At 42.2% G+C, this 15,373-nt stretch overlaps 1 protein-coding gene across 2 annotated transcripts; it reads left to right on the top strand.

The window, feature by feature from the left end:
- Positions 1 to 76: 76 nt before the first annotated feature.
- cyldl (cylindromatosis (turban tumor syndrome), like) lies at positions 77 to 8,303 on the top strand. Of its 2 annotated transcripts, XM_069723116.1 has the most exons (15): positions 77 to 317; positions 1,271 to 1,701; positions 2,877 to 3,134; positions 3,470 to 3,548; positions 3,642 to 3,814; positions 3,979 to 4,135; positions 4,799 to 4,940; positions 5,291 to 5,401; positions 5,500 to 5,591; positions 5,680 to 5,743; positions 5,844 to 5,976; positions 6,244 to 6,352; positions 6,507 to 6,625; positions 6,751 to 6,964; positions 7,395 to 8,303. In XM_069723116.1, the coding sequence occupies exons 2-15, from the start codon at positions 1,291 to 1,293 to the stop codon at positions 7,577 to 7,579; spliced, it is 2,247 nt and encodes a 748-aa protein (XP_069579217.1). In that variant the 5' UTR covers positions 77 to 317; positions 1,271 to 1,290; the 3' UTR covers positions 7,580 to 8,303. The 2 variants fall into 2 exon arrangements, with proteins under 2 accessions (XP_069579217.1, XP_069579216.1); XM_069723115.1 differs by lacking the exon at positions 77 to 317 and having other exon boundaries at positions 648 to 1,701.
- Positions 8,304 to 15,373: the final 7,070 nt, after the last annotated feature.

Raw genomic sequence — 15,373 nt, 5'->3', positions numbered from 1 at the left:
AATGAGGGACAAACGTCACCTCTAAAATAACTCTCGCGAGATGTTCCGCTGCCTGTCAAACTGCTGTGTAACTGATTTGAAATCATCGTCACTTAGAAAAATAATTTCCGTGTTTGCGGTTTAAAACATAAAAGAAAAACAAACAAACCTGTCGAAGAAGTGAACTGAGAGCCGCCGGTTGTTTCAGAGGACGAGAACCAGCTGAGACGGATTGTTTCGTCCTGAAGACATGAAGTGAAACAGGAAGTGAAAGTTGGACAGCTAAAGAACAGCGAAGACAACAGAGAGAAGCTCTAAAGTTCACCGGCGAGAAGAAGGTACAAGCGAACGAGCGCGGAGGAAAGTAACGCAGAACCAACTGAACGTAACGTAACGTGTTTGTAACGTAACGTGTTTGTAACGTAACGTGTTTGTAACGTGTTCTGATTTCAGGTCATTGTTTACTTAACTTTTAAGCTAGTTAGCAAGTTAGCTTCAATGTGTATCACCGAACTGATGGCAGACTTGTTGTTGTTGTTGTTGTTGTTGTTGTTAATGTTGTTGTTGTTGTTAATGTTGTTGTTGTTGTTGTTGTTGTTGTTGTTAATGTTGATGTTGTTGTTAATGTTGTTGTTGTTAATGTTGTTGTTGTTAATGTTGTTAATGTTGATGTTGTTGTTAATGTTGTTGTTGTTGTTCATGTTGTTAATGTTGATGTTGTTAATGTTGTTGTTGTTGTTAATGTTGTTGTTGTTTTTACACCTGTTTGTGTGTGTGTGTGTGTCTGTGTGTGTGTGTGTGTGTGTCTGTGTGTGTGTGTGTGTGTGTGTGTGTGTGTGTGTGTGTGTGTGTGTGTGTGTGTGTGTGTGTGTGTGTGTGTGTGTGTGTGTCTTTTTGTGTGTGTGTGTTTGTGTGTCTTTTTGTGTGTTTGTGTGTGTCTTTGTGTGTGTGTGTGTGTGTGTCTTTGTGTGTGTGTGTGTTTGTGTGTGTGTGTCTTTGTGTGTGTTTGTGTGTGTCTTTGTGTGTGTGTGTGTTTGTGTGTGTGTGTGTGTGTGTGTGTGTGTGTGTGTGTGTGTGTGTGTGTGTGTGTGTCTTGTGTGTGTGTGTTTGTGTGTGTCTTTGTGTGTGTGTGTGTGTGTGTGTGTGTGTCTTTTTGTGTGTTTGTGTGTGTCTTTGTGTGTGTGTGTTTGTGTGTGTCTTTGTGTGTGTGTGTGTGTGTGTGTGTGTGTGTGTGTGTGTGTGTGTGTGTGTGTGTGTGTGTGTGTGTGTGTGTGTGTGTGTGTGTGTGCAGGACCCCGTGACATCAGCATCATGACATCATCGAGCTTCACGTACTACATCATAACAGAGAAGCCTGATTACTGCCCCGTCAACCCCGGATGCATCTGCTACAGCAAAGACAGATTGAAAGTGCCGAAGCTGAAGGTCGTCCCTCTGTCCGGCCGTCCACTCGTAGATTATGACGTAGACGTGCGCTGCGTGACGGAGGTGAGTTTGGATGAAGCCGGGCTGCTGCAGGCGCTGCCCGAGGACGCCGAGAGGCTGAAGTGGTTCCACCAGCGGGAGGCTCTGCGGAGAGCCCTCCGCCTCTCGGTGGGGGCGACGGTGAGCGTGGAGGAGGAAGGGAAGGAGCTGAGGGGCGTCGTCCGCTACGTCGGGTGGATGGCGAGGCCGACTCCGCCGTGTCCCGTCGCGGGGATCTTCTTCGGCATCGAGCTGAAGGTGAGAGACTTCGGACGCGAGATTTCTGTTCTGAAAAAGTGTTTTTACGTCAGCGGAGCCCGAAGCAAAGCAAAGTCCTGCTTCTGGAACAAAAATGTATTTTTAGCCACCTAAAAAAAACCAAAAAAAACAACAATATCAGTTGAAGGATATTCAATATTTAGAAAACCAGTCATTTTACCTCAGATTATTGGAGGTTTGTGGTCGTTGTATTTATTTATTTTTTGTGTATATAGTTTGTGTGTTTATTGTATACGTATTTGTAATTCTTTTTTTATTGTGGGCACTTTTTTTTTCCTTAACTGTGTTTATATGCTACTGTGACGACTAAATATCTATTATCTATCTATCTATCTATCTATCTTCTATCTATTATCTATTATCTATCTATTATCTATCTATCTTCTATCTATTATCTATTATCTATCTATTATCTATCTATCTTCTATCTATTATCTATCTATCTATTATCTATATTTGTAATTCTATTTTTATTGTATCTATCTATCTATCTATCTATCTATCTATCTATCTATCTATCTATCTATCTATCTATCTATCTATCTATCTATCTATCTATTATCTATTTATATCTATCTATCTATCTATCTATTATCTATCTATCTATATGCTATCTATTATCTATCTATTATTTATCTATCTATCTATCTATCTATCTATCTATCTATCTATCTATCTATCTATCTATCTATCTATCTATCTATCTATCTATCTATCTATCTATCTATCTTCTATCTATTATCTATCTATCTATCTTCTATCTATCTATCTATCTATCTATCTATCTATCTATTATCTATCTATCTATCTATCTATCTATCTATCTATCTATCTATCTATCTATCTATCTATCTATCTATCTATTATCTATTTATTATCTATCTATTATTTATCTATCTATCTATTATCTATATAACCCCATAAAAAACAACAACAGTGAAGTTCTTACAATGACTTATTTTTATGGGTATAAACTAGTTTTGAGCAAATATGCAGCAAGAAAAATCATAATTTAAAGCTTAGAAACTTCATATTTGACTTTAGTTCGTTCAGCCGATGTTGTTAATTTAAGGTAGAAAACCCCCAAAAAACTAAAAGGTTGGACTGAAGCTTTTTAAACGTGCGAGTCTGCGGTCGCTTCTTTCCGTCTGCAGGGAGCGGACCGACGGAAGGGGAACACCGACGGGACGTTCAAACGCGAAACGCTTTTCTCGTGCCAGAGGAACTGCGGCGTTTTCGCCCCGTTCACCCGAGTCTCCGCCGCCCTCGACCCCGACCCCCCCCCGCCGCCACACACGGACGAGCTCAACGTGGGCGACCGAGTCACGTACTTCTCTGACAGTAAATGCCGCTATGGGATGGTGGTGTCGATGGACGAACGGGATGGACAGCATTTTGTTTGGATCTCTACGGTAAGAACATCTTTTTTTTTTTTTTCTTTTTTTTTTTACAGCTTTTTAGTTTGATTTGTCCCCAAAAACAACAAAAAAAATACACAAATGGGAGGTAAACGTGGTTTGTTTGCTCCTTTAAATCCTGTTTGAAGATGCAGTTATTCCTTAAATGCATACGTGTGAGATTTAGTTGCTTTTCATCACATTCTTTTGCTCTTATATTTTTGTAAAGACGCCATGTTGTCCACTGATTTATTTTTTTTTGTCGCAACCAGACCTTAAAACAAAAGTTATCAGCAGCTAAAGAGACATTTACAGTTTTTTGTTTTTTTTGCTTTCTTGCTAAATTTCAGGACAAAGACGAGGCCGGGAAGAGTGGCGGCGAAATCCAAGTCCCGCTTGACCTGGTCGCCAAGGGAGAGGTTCCTGCAGGTTGGAGCGACTCTTGTGTGAAGCTGTTTTTTTACTATATATATATGTATATATATGTATATATATCTGACTGGAACGTCTTGTTCCCTGTAGAGTCGGAGAGCATCGAGGTCGGTGCAGCTGCGATGGAAACGGACGTGGACGGTCCGTGCCTGGGGGTGAACTCCATGGTGGAGGTCACCATGGGCGCCAGCATCTCGTATGGAATAATTCGCTGGATCGGCAATTTGCCTGACCTAGACGTCCTCATGGTCGGACTGGAGCTGGTACATCTCTACACGGAAATATTAGAGACTGCAAATTCTAATAATTAGGAACATATAATATAATATTTACTACATTTAGGCGACTCAACATCATCCTCTGCGATGCGGTTTAAGGACTCTGGGTTGAATTTCGGTCACCGGTCCGTATTATTTCCCGTCCGCAGGAGGAAGAAAAAGGCGCGAGCGACGGGGTCTTCATGGGGGAACGTTTATTCTCGTGTCCTTTCAAGAGAGCTCTGTTCATCAAGCTGAGCTCCTGCCGCCCGGACTCGCGCTTCCAGAGCCTGTCGGCCAATCGCGACGAGAAGCTGGACGACGGAGGTAAGTACAGGATCGACCGCAATTTTGACTCAAGAGTACAGTCAGTGCCCCCTTGTGGCCAACGTTGGTTCTCCTGGAAGTGAGAAAAATAGTTAGGAAAAAAATTCCAACTTTTTGCGTTGTTTGCGATAAGAATGAGAATTTTTGTGACGTCATCTGACAATATCACCTCACACATAATATCAATACAATGGCCGTGCTGTCATTTAGAATATATTAAAAATGATTGCTCCTAGAAAGCACCAGCGACCCTTTTTTCTTGAACGCAGCAATTTTTTTTTACAAAAAGTCACTAAAATTTGTTGCGAGGTGCTTTTGTTTTTCTTTTAACAAAAGTCGTTGAAGGAGTCTGGAAAGTTGCTAAATCAAAGCGACAAAAATTGGCAGTATTACCTGAATTCAAAAAGAGCTTTTAGGTGTAACACTGCCACCCTCTGGCAGCAGTAACACATTTGCCACCAGAAAGCTGTAAAAAAATAACCTATTAATTTTCCACTTTACTTTGAAGGCTTTTTTGTATTTTCAGATATTTCTAAGACAGATATTACGTACACTTTACAGATTGTATTTTTGAATGTAGTGTTAGCTGTATTCATAACGTACATAAAATACTTAGTCAATCTCTGTTTTAATACGTGATGATTTCTTCCTGTTTGTCTTCAGAGAGAGACACAGAGCGCCAACCAGGGAAGCTGGAGACCGTCCCTCCAATCACCACCGAGCAGGTCAGCAATCTTCTGATTGGACGAATGAAGGGGATCCAGGGGCACTGCAACTCCTGCTACATGGACGCCGCCCTCTTCGGGTCAGGATGATCAATGTCTCACCATAAATGATGTGTTGTTCGGTCTAAAACATAAACCTACATAAAGTTGGTAGACTTTAACGCTCTCTTTAATTGTTGTATTCGAGACTCATTTTCTAACAAAAGAAACAACCAAGTTCTCATTCTGTATTTAATTGAATGTGATTAATGGTCAATTATACGTCTTAAAATGCTGAATGTGCCCGAAGGGATTGAGCCATGTATTTGTTATTTACAGATATTGTTTACAATTCAAATAGTTGCTGGTTGATGTTTTAATACGACACTGAAGGGATTCGAAAACAGGCAGCTTCTCACGTCAAACCTCGTTTCCTTTCTTTGCTTTCCAGTTTGTTTTCCTGCTCGTCCGTGTTGGACTCCGTGTTGTTCAAATCAACGACGCCTCAAGACGCCCCGATTCAGGAAACGCTGCTCCTCGACATCGTCAACCCGCTCCGCAGGTGTGCGCTTTCACACATTTATGTCACGTAAAACATAACATTTTTGTTGTGTGTGTTTCTGAAACAGCGCTGTGTTTGTTTACGTTGCCTGTTTGCAGTCAGGGCTTCGTGGAGGGCCGACACATCATGAAGCTCCGGCAGCAGCTGCAGAAACACGGCTACAGTCGCTCCTTCACCACGGACGAGAAAGGTCCGTTCTGCTCTCAGAACAGCTGACTCGTCGTTTTGGTTTTCGAGTCGCGAAGTCTAAAGCCGCCGATGCCACTTTTGTGTTTCAGATCCGGAGGAGTTCCTCATGGTCATCATGTACCACATTCTGGCGCTGGACCCGCTCCTCAAACTGTACGATGACAACACCGCCGCTTTTTCCCACTTTGTGAGTTTTTAACACTCTTTTATGGAAACGAATACACTTTTTTTTTTTCCGTCCTCTTCTATTTAGTTCAGCTGCCGGTAAAGTGCAGGAGAGTTACTGCTATCAGATCTTCCTGGACCAGAACCACAGCCTGGTTCTGCCGACGGTCCAGCAGCTCCTGGAGCACTCCTTCCACAGCGCAGGACTGAAGCTAGCGGAGGTGAGAGTCCTTCAACAGCAACGCAAAATATCCTCTTCAGCTTTTGGTTATTTGATGGAACTGTTAGCAGTTAAGTTCGCTTTAAACACTTTAAAGTAAAACAACTCAACTATTTCTAAAACAGACAATTCTTTGCATTTTTTTAAGCTGCAAAAGAAACATTTCTGTTCATTTAACCCCTGTGGGGTCGGTTTCTCCAGCAGATGGCGCCGTTGAACAGTTGACTCTCTTTCCTGCCGTCTCACTTCACTTGTCTCCTGCCTGCAGGTGCCGTCCTGCCTCATCCTCCAGATGCCTCGCTTCGGAAAGAAATTCAAGATGTTTGACAAAATCATTCCCTCTCTGGAGCTGGACATCACCGACCTCCTCTCTGAAGGTATCATTAAACACACACACACACACACACACACACACACACACACACACACACACACACACACACACACACACACACACACACACACACACACACACACAGGCCGACTAACGTGCTCGAACACATGGTGTGTGTGTGTGTGTGTGTGTTTCAGGTCCTCAGCAGTGCATGCTGTGTGGACACCTGGCCGTGAACGAGTGCACCGACTGTTTCAAAGATCCCGTTTTCAGCCACACGGGGTTCAAAGTCTTCTGCGCGGAGTGTTCTGCTCAGGTTTGTCTCGTGATCTGGTGGATCTAATAAGAAGATATAAAGAGAAACCCGTGGTGGTCATTTCATATTTCAAAAATAATGCTGATTTGAACTATAATCATTAGTTGCGTGTGTTTTGGTCGCAGGTGCACTGTCATCCTCAGCGTCAATCCCACCGGCCGGCCCGTCTGGACATCCCCGTAGGTTACGTGGGTCACGGCGCTCCTCACGCTCTGACCCGAGACAAGCTGGAGCTGTTCGCCGTGCTCTGCATCGAGACCAGCCACTACGTGTCCTTCGTCAAACACGGGCCCGACCACGAGGACTGGATCTTCTTCGACAGCATGGCGGACAGACAAGGTGAGTCTCAGTTCAGAAACATCGTTCATACAAGTGTTTAATAGCAGCAGCAGTGTTGTGAAAATGCTTATTTTATAGTGTCACTGTTTGTGTTTAATTTGGTGCATTTTATCTGTTCTTATATATTTTATCTGTTCTTAAACATTTGATCTGTTTCTTAAACATTTGATCTGTTCTTATACATTTTATCTGTTTCTTAAACATTTGATCTGTTCTTATACATTTTATGTGTTTCTTGTGCATTTGATCTGTTTCCCATGCATCTCATTTCTTTCCTATATTTTTTAAATCTTCCTTTATATCTGTTTTTCTGTGAAACACTGCATGTAATTATCTTGCCGTGAAGCACTTTTAGCTGCATTTCTTGCATGAAAGGTGCTATACAAATAAAGTTTTTTATTATTATTGTTATTATTATCATTGTGTTCAGGAGAGCGAGACGGCTTCAACATCCCGGAGGTGCAGGCCTGCCCCGAGGTCGCCATGTACCTGGAAATGTCTCCCGCCGAGCTGGCCAATCAGGTGCCTCGGGACATGAAAGGCGTGGCCAAGCGTCTCTTCTGTGACGCCTACATGTACCTGTACCAGAGCACCAGCATGTGTCTCTATCGCTGACGAGGAAAACACGGCACACACTTTATTTTTTATGTAATTTCCCTTTTTTTGCTGAAGTGTTTAATTTTTCCTTTTATGATCGTGTGAAAACACAAACATGTAAAACTGACGTATATGTATATATGTATAATTTGCTCCCTCAGCGATGGGGGGTAAAATACAAATAATTTATAGGTGTTGTTTTACATGATTTAGCATGAAGCGAAGGACAAACTAATGTTGCTTTATCAGTGATTTCTGAACAATAATCTGAAGAATAAAATGACAATCAGCGACATGCAGTCTGTGATGGACGTGAATATTTGATCTCGGTGTCGGATGATTATCTGTACTCGTATTTAGAGTTCAGGCAGACTGATTCAGATCTAAACGGCACTACTGTAAATATGCTGTGAAACCATTTGGCCTTCATGTTTTCTAACTAGGCGGCCGGACCACATACTTTATATATTTCAGTAAAAAATGTGTTCAGATTCTAGTATTTCGCAGAATGGTAAATAATACGTAGATTTTTTGGGGGGGATGAAATGCCTCTTTTTTGAATCATGATGTTTGAGGTTAATAATTGGGTAAGAGGGTGCTTCAGGGTCCGAATTCGAGGCCTTCTTTCATTTTATATTGTTTGTTTATTGTTTCTGGTTCTGATATACAACACAATGAATATACTGAAAATACATATGTATATATATTAAAAAAAAAAATCAATAAATAATCTTTTAAAACAGTTCATTGTGAATTTAAAATGTTAAACCCAGAGATTGATAAGACTTGTTATTATGTCTTTGTTGTGTAAGTAAAGGTAAAAGTAATGCAGCATTATTTATTTACATCGGTAAACATGCGGGTTGATGAGGTGAAGACCGGGACCTGGACCAGTACCGGGACCTGGACCTGGACCAGGACCAGGACCTGGACTGTGAATCTAGCCAGAGTCTCTCCTGTGTTTCGGACGGCAACTCAGGAACGTTGTGAGTAAAACAAACATTGTGTGTTTGCTCTTTTAATTTGTCAGTTTGCTACAGAACGTGAAGCGGCCGTTGGTTTTAGGGCACCAGAGAAGATACGGGGTAAGCTATAAAAATCCAGGTAAAATTATTAAAAACAATATATCTTTTTTTTTTTAACATAAAATATTTTTTTTAAATTACAAATATTTAACTTTTTTTTTAAAATTGCATTTAAATGTAAATATATAAAAAATTTAAATGTACAAATATAAAATATAAAGAGAAATGTAAAAATGAACAGTATATACAAATAAAATGGAATAAAATGAAACGACAACGGTCAGCAGTGATGTTGGGCAGATTTGTCCAGAGGTGTGAACTGTTGTAAAGTCTTGTTGCAGTACTTTGTTCTTTGGTAAATAAGATAGAAAAGGTCAATTAAAGCTGAATGTATTTGAACAATTCCTCGAGTTTCATCTCAAAACGGTGCCTCGCTGGATATTTGTCTTCCTCCCCGAAGCTTTGGATCCCGTCGTGGGCTTTCTGAACGACCTCTACGCTTAGTTAGCAGTTGCTGTGCTTTGCGGTGCTTCCGTGATGAGTCGGGTTTCTTTTTATCTACTCGAAGGCACCGAGGGGCCTCGAGTCCTTAATAAACGGCCCTGAAACTCCACGAAGCAGCTTCTCTGTTACTCCTCAGCTTATTCAGGCTGATTCAGCATTATTATGAAAAAAAAAAAGAAAGAAGTACCGATCCAGCGTTTGTGTGTTCACATAAAGGGAGAGAGTAGTCGGACGACTCCGGGGTTTGTTGAAGGAAGATTATGTCTGCATAATAAAACGCAAAGCTTGCAGACCTTGACATTTGTAATTGGGATCCGCTGGAGAAAACTCAATTTCTGCCGTCCCCCGACACACTGATCCAGATATCCTGCCGATAAAAGAAGGAGAAAGGAATACATTCGACGTTGTGTTTACTCGTTATCCGCCTCAGATGTGGACGCGTGATCGCTCAGGAAGCGTCGAACAGGAAGGACATCAACGTGACACACACACACACACACACACACACACACACACACACACACACACACACACACACACACACACACACACACACACACACACACACACAGCCTGTTGACAGCACATTCTGGATGAATCCATTTTGTTAGATTTCTCGTGGGCAGATAAATGTTAATGAGCTCATCTCTGATGCTCAGGAAAGTATGTCATTGTGCTAAATTCAGACTTTTTTTCTTTTAATGTCTGAATGGACCATTTTTTTTTTTATTCTTTTACGTTAGCAGCTTTCCTTTTTATTAATAATCCATTTGCATTCAAAAGGTGGCACATTTATTAAAGCTTTTATGGACATTTTGCTCCTGAATCTACTTTTAAATCAAGTTGGGCCGATAAGAAAGTTCCTCTTCTCCCATGAGAAGAAAGGCTTTTATTGCCCCTCACACACCCCCTCACACACACACACACACACACACACACACACACACACACACACACACACACACACACACACACACACACACACACACACACACACACACACACACACACACACACACACACACACACACACACACACACACACACACACACACACACACACACACACACACACACACACACACCGTGAGAGTTTCACTGCCACATGCCTTTTCAATCACTTACCGGCATTAGTGCTCGTGAATGTGTCATTAAAACCCACGTTGGCCTCCGTACACCTTTTTTTTTTTTTTTTTTTTAACCCTCCAGAGTCTGATATTAATTTGCAGCAGGCGCATGCGAGGATGTTTAGATATTATTTGAATTCTGTATGTCAGCACCCGCGGGATCTCCGTCCATCCATCACCATGTTTCATCTGCATAATACAGCAGCGGGAAAAAAAAAGAAAAAAAAAGGTCAACGCCGTCTCATCGTGCAGCTTCAAAGATTTCATCCAAGATCGTTTTTTTTAATTTTTTTATTATACGTGTCCTTTCTTTTATAGTTCGGGCCAACTGACGCGTGACGGGAAGCGAAGCTGACACGTGAATGTGGAAGTGTGCGATGTGAAAAATAAAAAATTAAAATTAGAAAAAAAGCCTGTTAATGACAAATAATGGGAAAAGCATGTTGTCGTGCCCCGAGGGGAGGGAGGGGGGAGGGGGGGGGGGCTGCAGCTGATTTATCCATCACAATAAACAAGAGAGGTGAGCCCCCCCTCCCATTATGGGACAGTGAAGACGTGGCTTGATTGATTCCTCTCCAACGTTCTGCTCCTCTTTACAGCCGTCCGCTGATTTGCAGACTTTAATATCGTCACATTAAAACACGCAAACGTCTCTTTTTAATGCCGTCTGGAAGGAAAACGAGTCTCTCCCGACCGACGTGTCACATCTGGCAAAATGTTGACTTCTCGTATCGAAAGCTCACAAACGAGACTGCGGAGGAAACTAAAACGTGTTGTTAGCGTACAATGAAACGTTGAGAGAGTTTGCGGCGCTAGATCGGATCGGCTCGAGGGCCGCTGCTGTGATTGTTTGTTTCAGTCAGCTGAGTCTCTCGAACTGACGGGGTTTTTTTATGCAGCCAGAAGTTTCGACCATATTTAGACGTAGCTGTGTTTGAGGCCTGATATCTAATGAATGCTGGAGTTATTTCCAGAAGGAGGGAGTTTATCTAATGACGCCGTAACGACTCGTGGAAAACATTTACTGAAAGTTTACAACTTTTGAATGGAAGTCTTTTAGGAGCCCCCTAGTGGCCATCAGTGGTATTGCACTTTAGGGGCACTTAAGCTTTGCCTTCACTTTTCAGGCCCCAGTACTCCGTCCTTTTTAGGATACAGTCTGTGATCCGAATCTTAACCCCGTGGTGTACTCCATTTTCCATTTAGATAGTTTGTGCTATCAGTTAGCTGTCAGTAACATTCGCGTTAACCTGTCGATGAGGTCACTTCGTAGTTTATTGGTTTGAAACGGATCACGATAAGTCACACAGTTAATTAAAGGATGTTTCTTTTCCCCTTATGTACAATTCCTGCCTCCGTAACTACTTTATACACAGCGGCTGTCAATCACAGCTGTCAATCATGAAAATTGAACCCTTAAATGAACATTAACGTGCTGAAAAGAACTTAATATGACAGAAATCGTTTTAATACTTTGTGTATTTTGGCCGATGTGGAAGGAGGCGGGGCTTATAATCGATACAGCAACCAGCCAGTAGGGGGCGATGCAGACATTTTGGAACCTGTCTGTATATACATATCTATTATCCAGACTGAAATATCTCAACAACTTTTCAAAGCCCTGCCATTAACGTTTGTAGAGACGTTCACAGCCCTCGGAGGATGAATCACAGCCGCTCCGGTGATCCTTTGACTTTTTTATTTTCCTCCCGAAGGTGCGAATCAGATGACCTCGAGACGTGAAATGGAAGCGTACAGAGTGTTATTGTCGTGGTGATGTGAGCTTTTTTTTTAAATTATTTTTATCCCTGATCAGCATATGACACACATCTGCACCTTGAACTACAAATCATCCTAATGAACAGCAACGTCCTGGCGGGGGAGAATTGTCTGATAATGGTGATGAATGCAGGACTTTGAGTGTCCAATTAAAGGGACGGCATCAAGAACGAGGCGGGAAACGCGACGGTTTTCGGTTCGTTCGTGTAATTAAAAGAATGATTCTTCGGGGGGGAAAAACCATGTAAACGGAGGAGATCGATGCGGCCTCCGACTGCAGACGAGGATGTGATTAAGAGCCGACTCTCCGTCTCCAATCTGATATCCTCATTAAAAACCTGCTCACAAGTCGCAGCACAGAGGAGCTGAAGGCTTCCTGGAACAGGCGGGGGGGCGAAGGTATGCAGGGAAGTGTTCATTTGGAATATGAAATCAATTTATTACATTTTAAATACGTATATAGATGTATTTCTTGTAAAAAAAATATATATAATTTTTTTTTTAAATAGCTCTAAACCATCTGTAACGATTCATAGTTTCAATGAAACGTGTGGCTGGAGCGCTCCTGAAGAATAAAATGGAAAAAATACCGAGCTCTTCCGTTCTGATCAAGTTTCAAGTTGTGCATTCGTTTTTAAAACGGGAGCGATTTCCTGCTTTAAAGCTGTTCGCCAGCCTGTTGAAAATACTTCTTCCTGCAGAAGCCTCTGGAGCGTTTAAATCCAGGCCCTTTAAAGAAAGTCCAGTTCCTGTTCGGTATAGTTTTTTTCTTCTCCTATAATAGAACTGAAACAGCCTGCACATGGGATTAAGGGTCACAGGGGGGATTATTTTCTGGACTGCTTTTGCATTCCCTTTGATCCACAGAGAAAGGCTGGGCCGTGTTACATGCCGTGTTACCGTTGACAACACGGGAGTCGGTGTGCCCTCAGTCGTGACTGCTCAGGCACAACTCTGCAGCACAGAAGTCAGGAGAGAAAAAACGAAAAGAGCCGATTCACCGACAGCTGCAGAGGCTGATTGAGAAAAAGGCCGACGCGAGAAGTGTTTTAAGCTGTAATACCGCCGAGGGTCGCTAAAGGTCGGCTAATTTTTTTTTTTAAAAAGCCTCCATAGACTCCCATTTTACTTCTCATGAAATTCAAAGTCCATCAATTTTTAGTAGGTTCTTTCAGTGTTGTTAGTTGGAGTCACTTATTAGTTTCCTGGCGGTCCATCTGAAAATAATCCTGTGATTAATTAGAAAATAAGCTTCAAAAAGACGGCTTTTTTGGGGGGAAAACATTCGCTGCAAACCACCTGAACTGTGGCGCCATGGCAACGCGGTTCTCCAACGAGGAAGATTTTGTTCCCCAGAAATTTAACCAAAAAGCTGAAAAGCGCCAAAACCCAATATTGGATGGCTGTGGGCCCCTCTGTAAAAAAAAAAAAAAAAAACTAGCCACAATCCTGCTGTGGAAATCAGTGCATGGGCTCAGGAACACTTGGCTGCAAGTTGAAGCTTTTCTGTTCCCCCAAAAAACTCCAAATCTTCTCAGACTGTCAACATTGAGTTCTACTGGGAACTTCTGAGGGGGAAAAACATTTGCTGCAAAACCACCTGAAGTGCGGCGCCATGGCAACAGGCATTTCCCAAATGACATCTGGTTGAAAAGACGCAAGTTTTTCCCCCTCAACAACATAATTGGCCACAACAATGTCATAGCTTTTCTGATTGGACGTCAGGAAGTCAGCCTCATGACCGTTTTACCATCTCCGACTGTCAGATGTGAGAATATAAAAGCTGTACCCCCCTTCCCCCCCTCCCCCCCCACCACTGCAATATAATTAGACCTGACCTTCAAATGTGTCTTTGCAAAAACAAAACGCTCCTCACATATCAACTAAACATCGAAACCACACAACAGTTTAAGACTAATTTCAAAACTCACATTTACATCGACTGTATCTGTAACACACGGACGGCGGGAAAGAAATCCGTCTCCCACACAAACGGGTAAAAAAAAAAAGAAAAAAAAGTAATTGACAAACACGAGAGAAATGTCAGTAAATGTCAGAGTTATTTTGGTCTTGCTCACTTCCAGCCATATCTTTTTTTCAGCACTTCAAAACCACCAGTTAGAAAAAAAAAAGTTGAATTAAAGAATGTTTTACGACGACGGAAAGGAAAGAAATAAAAGGCAAAGCAAAGTCGTTTCAGAACAGTCTGGCCTCAGCGGTATGAAATATTGAACCTTATGTAATCTCTGTGTGTCATCACTCAAGTCTTTATGAAAATGTCTCCCGGTGAATTCCAGCGTTAGCGTGAAGGTTATCACGTCCGGCGCGTCATCGAAACGTCCGTCCGAGGCGTCGGGGAGGAAGAAGGAGATTTGACTTCAGATGATGCACACGCGTGGTCGTATAAAGGTCGACGTCGCAGCTGAATAACGAGCTTTTATTGTGAAAAGAAAAGCGAGCCAGAGAAGCAGGTGTGTGAGGTCATCACCTGGTCACCTGACGCCGCCGGCCTCTTTTGGTTTCGGATGAGAAAAATATTTAAATTGTCACGGTTTGTGCTAAAAGTTTCAAAATCGATACCTGATGATTGACAGTAGCTTCCTCCTCCTCCTCCTCCTCTTCCTCTTCGCTGCTCTTCATCGGATAACGGCAGCGACGACGTGGAGTTTCATACGTGACACATCTGGGTGATTCGGTTCTCAGTCGGTTCTCCGTTCGGAGGGTTCGTGGCCTCACAGCGTCTCCGCGAGCCGTGTTGGGACATGCAGCTGCACACAGCAGGGGGTCCAGCACACACACACACACACACACACACACACACACACACACACACACACACACACACACACACACACACACACACACACACACACACACAGGAATGTTTTCTGAGCTGCAGCACCACAAAAGAACAAATCTGGACAAACAAGAGGTCGGAGGTTACGGAACATTTTTTTTTTTTTTACTCCCCAAATTATTTACAAAAAATCTGGAGACACGGCGACAATTTTATACTTTACACGTGTAAAAAAAAAAAAAACTTTATATTTTCTATCCATAATAATCAGCTGATCAGTAAAATGCTCACTCATTTGATTTTCACCCAAATATCCAATCTTGCGTTTCATTTTCCGCTCGTAGCGACGACGGCGTTGTTAAGTTAAGAAAATCAGTAAATAAGTGTTTCACATATTGTTGCTATAGTAACAACTTTGGAGAAATAACTCATATTCAACTGTCCAACTAGAACCACACAGAATGAGTCCTTTGTACTGAACTGACCCGGAGTTTTTGTTGTTGTTGTTTTTTTCCCCCATCAGCTTTTTTCCGTATTTTTTCAGGCCGTGACGATACCAGCGGAAGTATTTCGCTTCAAT

The sequence above is a fragment of the Brachyistius frenatus genome, unplaced genomic scaffold, assembly GCF_029030835.1.
Source record: "Brachyistius frenatus isolate BFR_SWC_R1_liver_20210118 unplaced genomic scaffold, ASM2903083v1 Contig_316, whole genome shotgun sequence".
In the NCBI taxonomy this organism is placed as follows: domain Eukaryota; kingdom Metazoa; phylum Chordata; class Actinopteri; family Embiotocidae; genus Brachyistius; species Brachyistius frenatus.
The sequence above is the reverse complement of the archived record's forward strand: the minus strand, read 5'-3'. Positions and strand labels throughout refer to the sequence as shown.

Bases quoted from the DNA above. Each gene is read 5' to 3' on its own strand.
- cyldl (XM_069723115.1), top strand. From the start codon at position 649: ATGTTGTTGTTAATGTTGTTGTTGTTGTTCATGTTGTTAATGTTGATG. The intron at 1,702-2,876 runs GTGAGAGACTTC...TTCCGTCTGCAG, and splicing joins TCTTCGGCATCGAGCTGAAG to GGAGCGGACCGACGGAAGGG. The intron at 6,353-6,506 runs GTATCATTAAAC...TGTGTGTTTCAG, and splicing joins CACCGACCTCCTCTCTGAAG to GTCCTCAGCAGTGCATGCTG.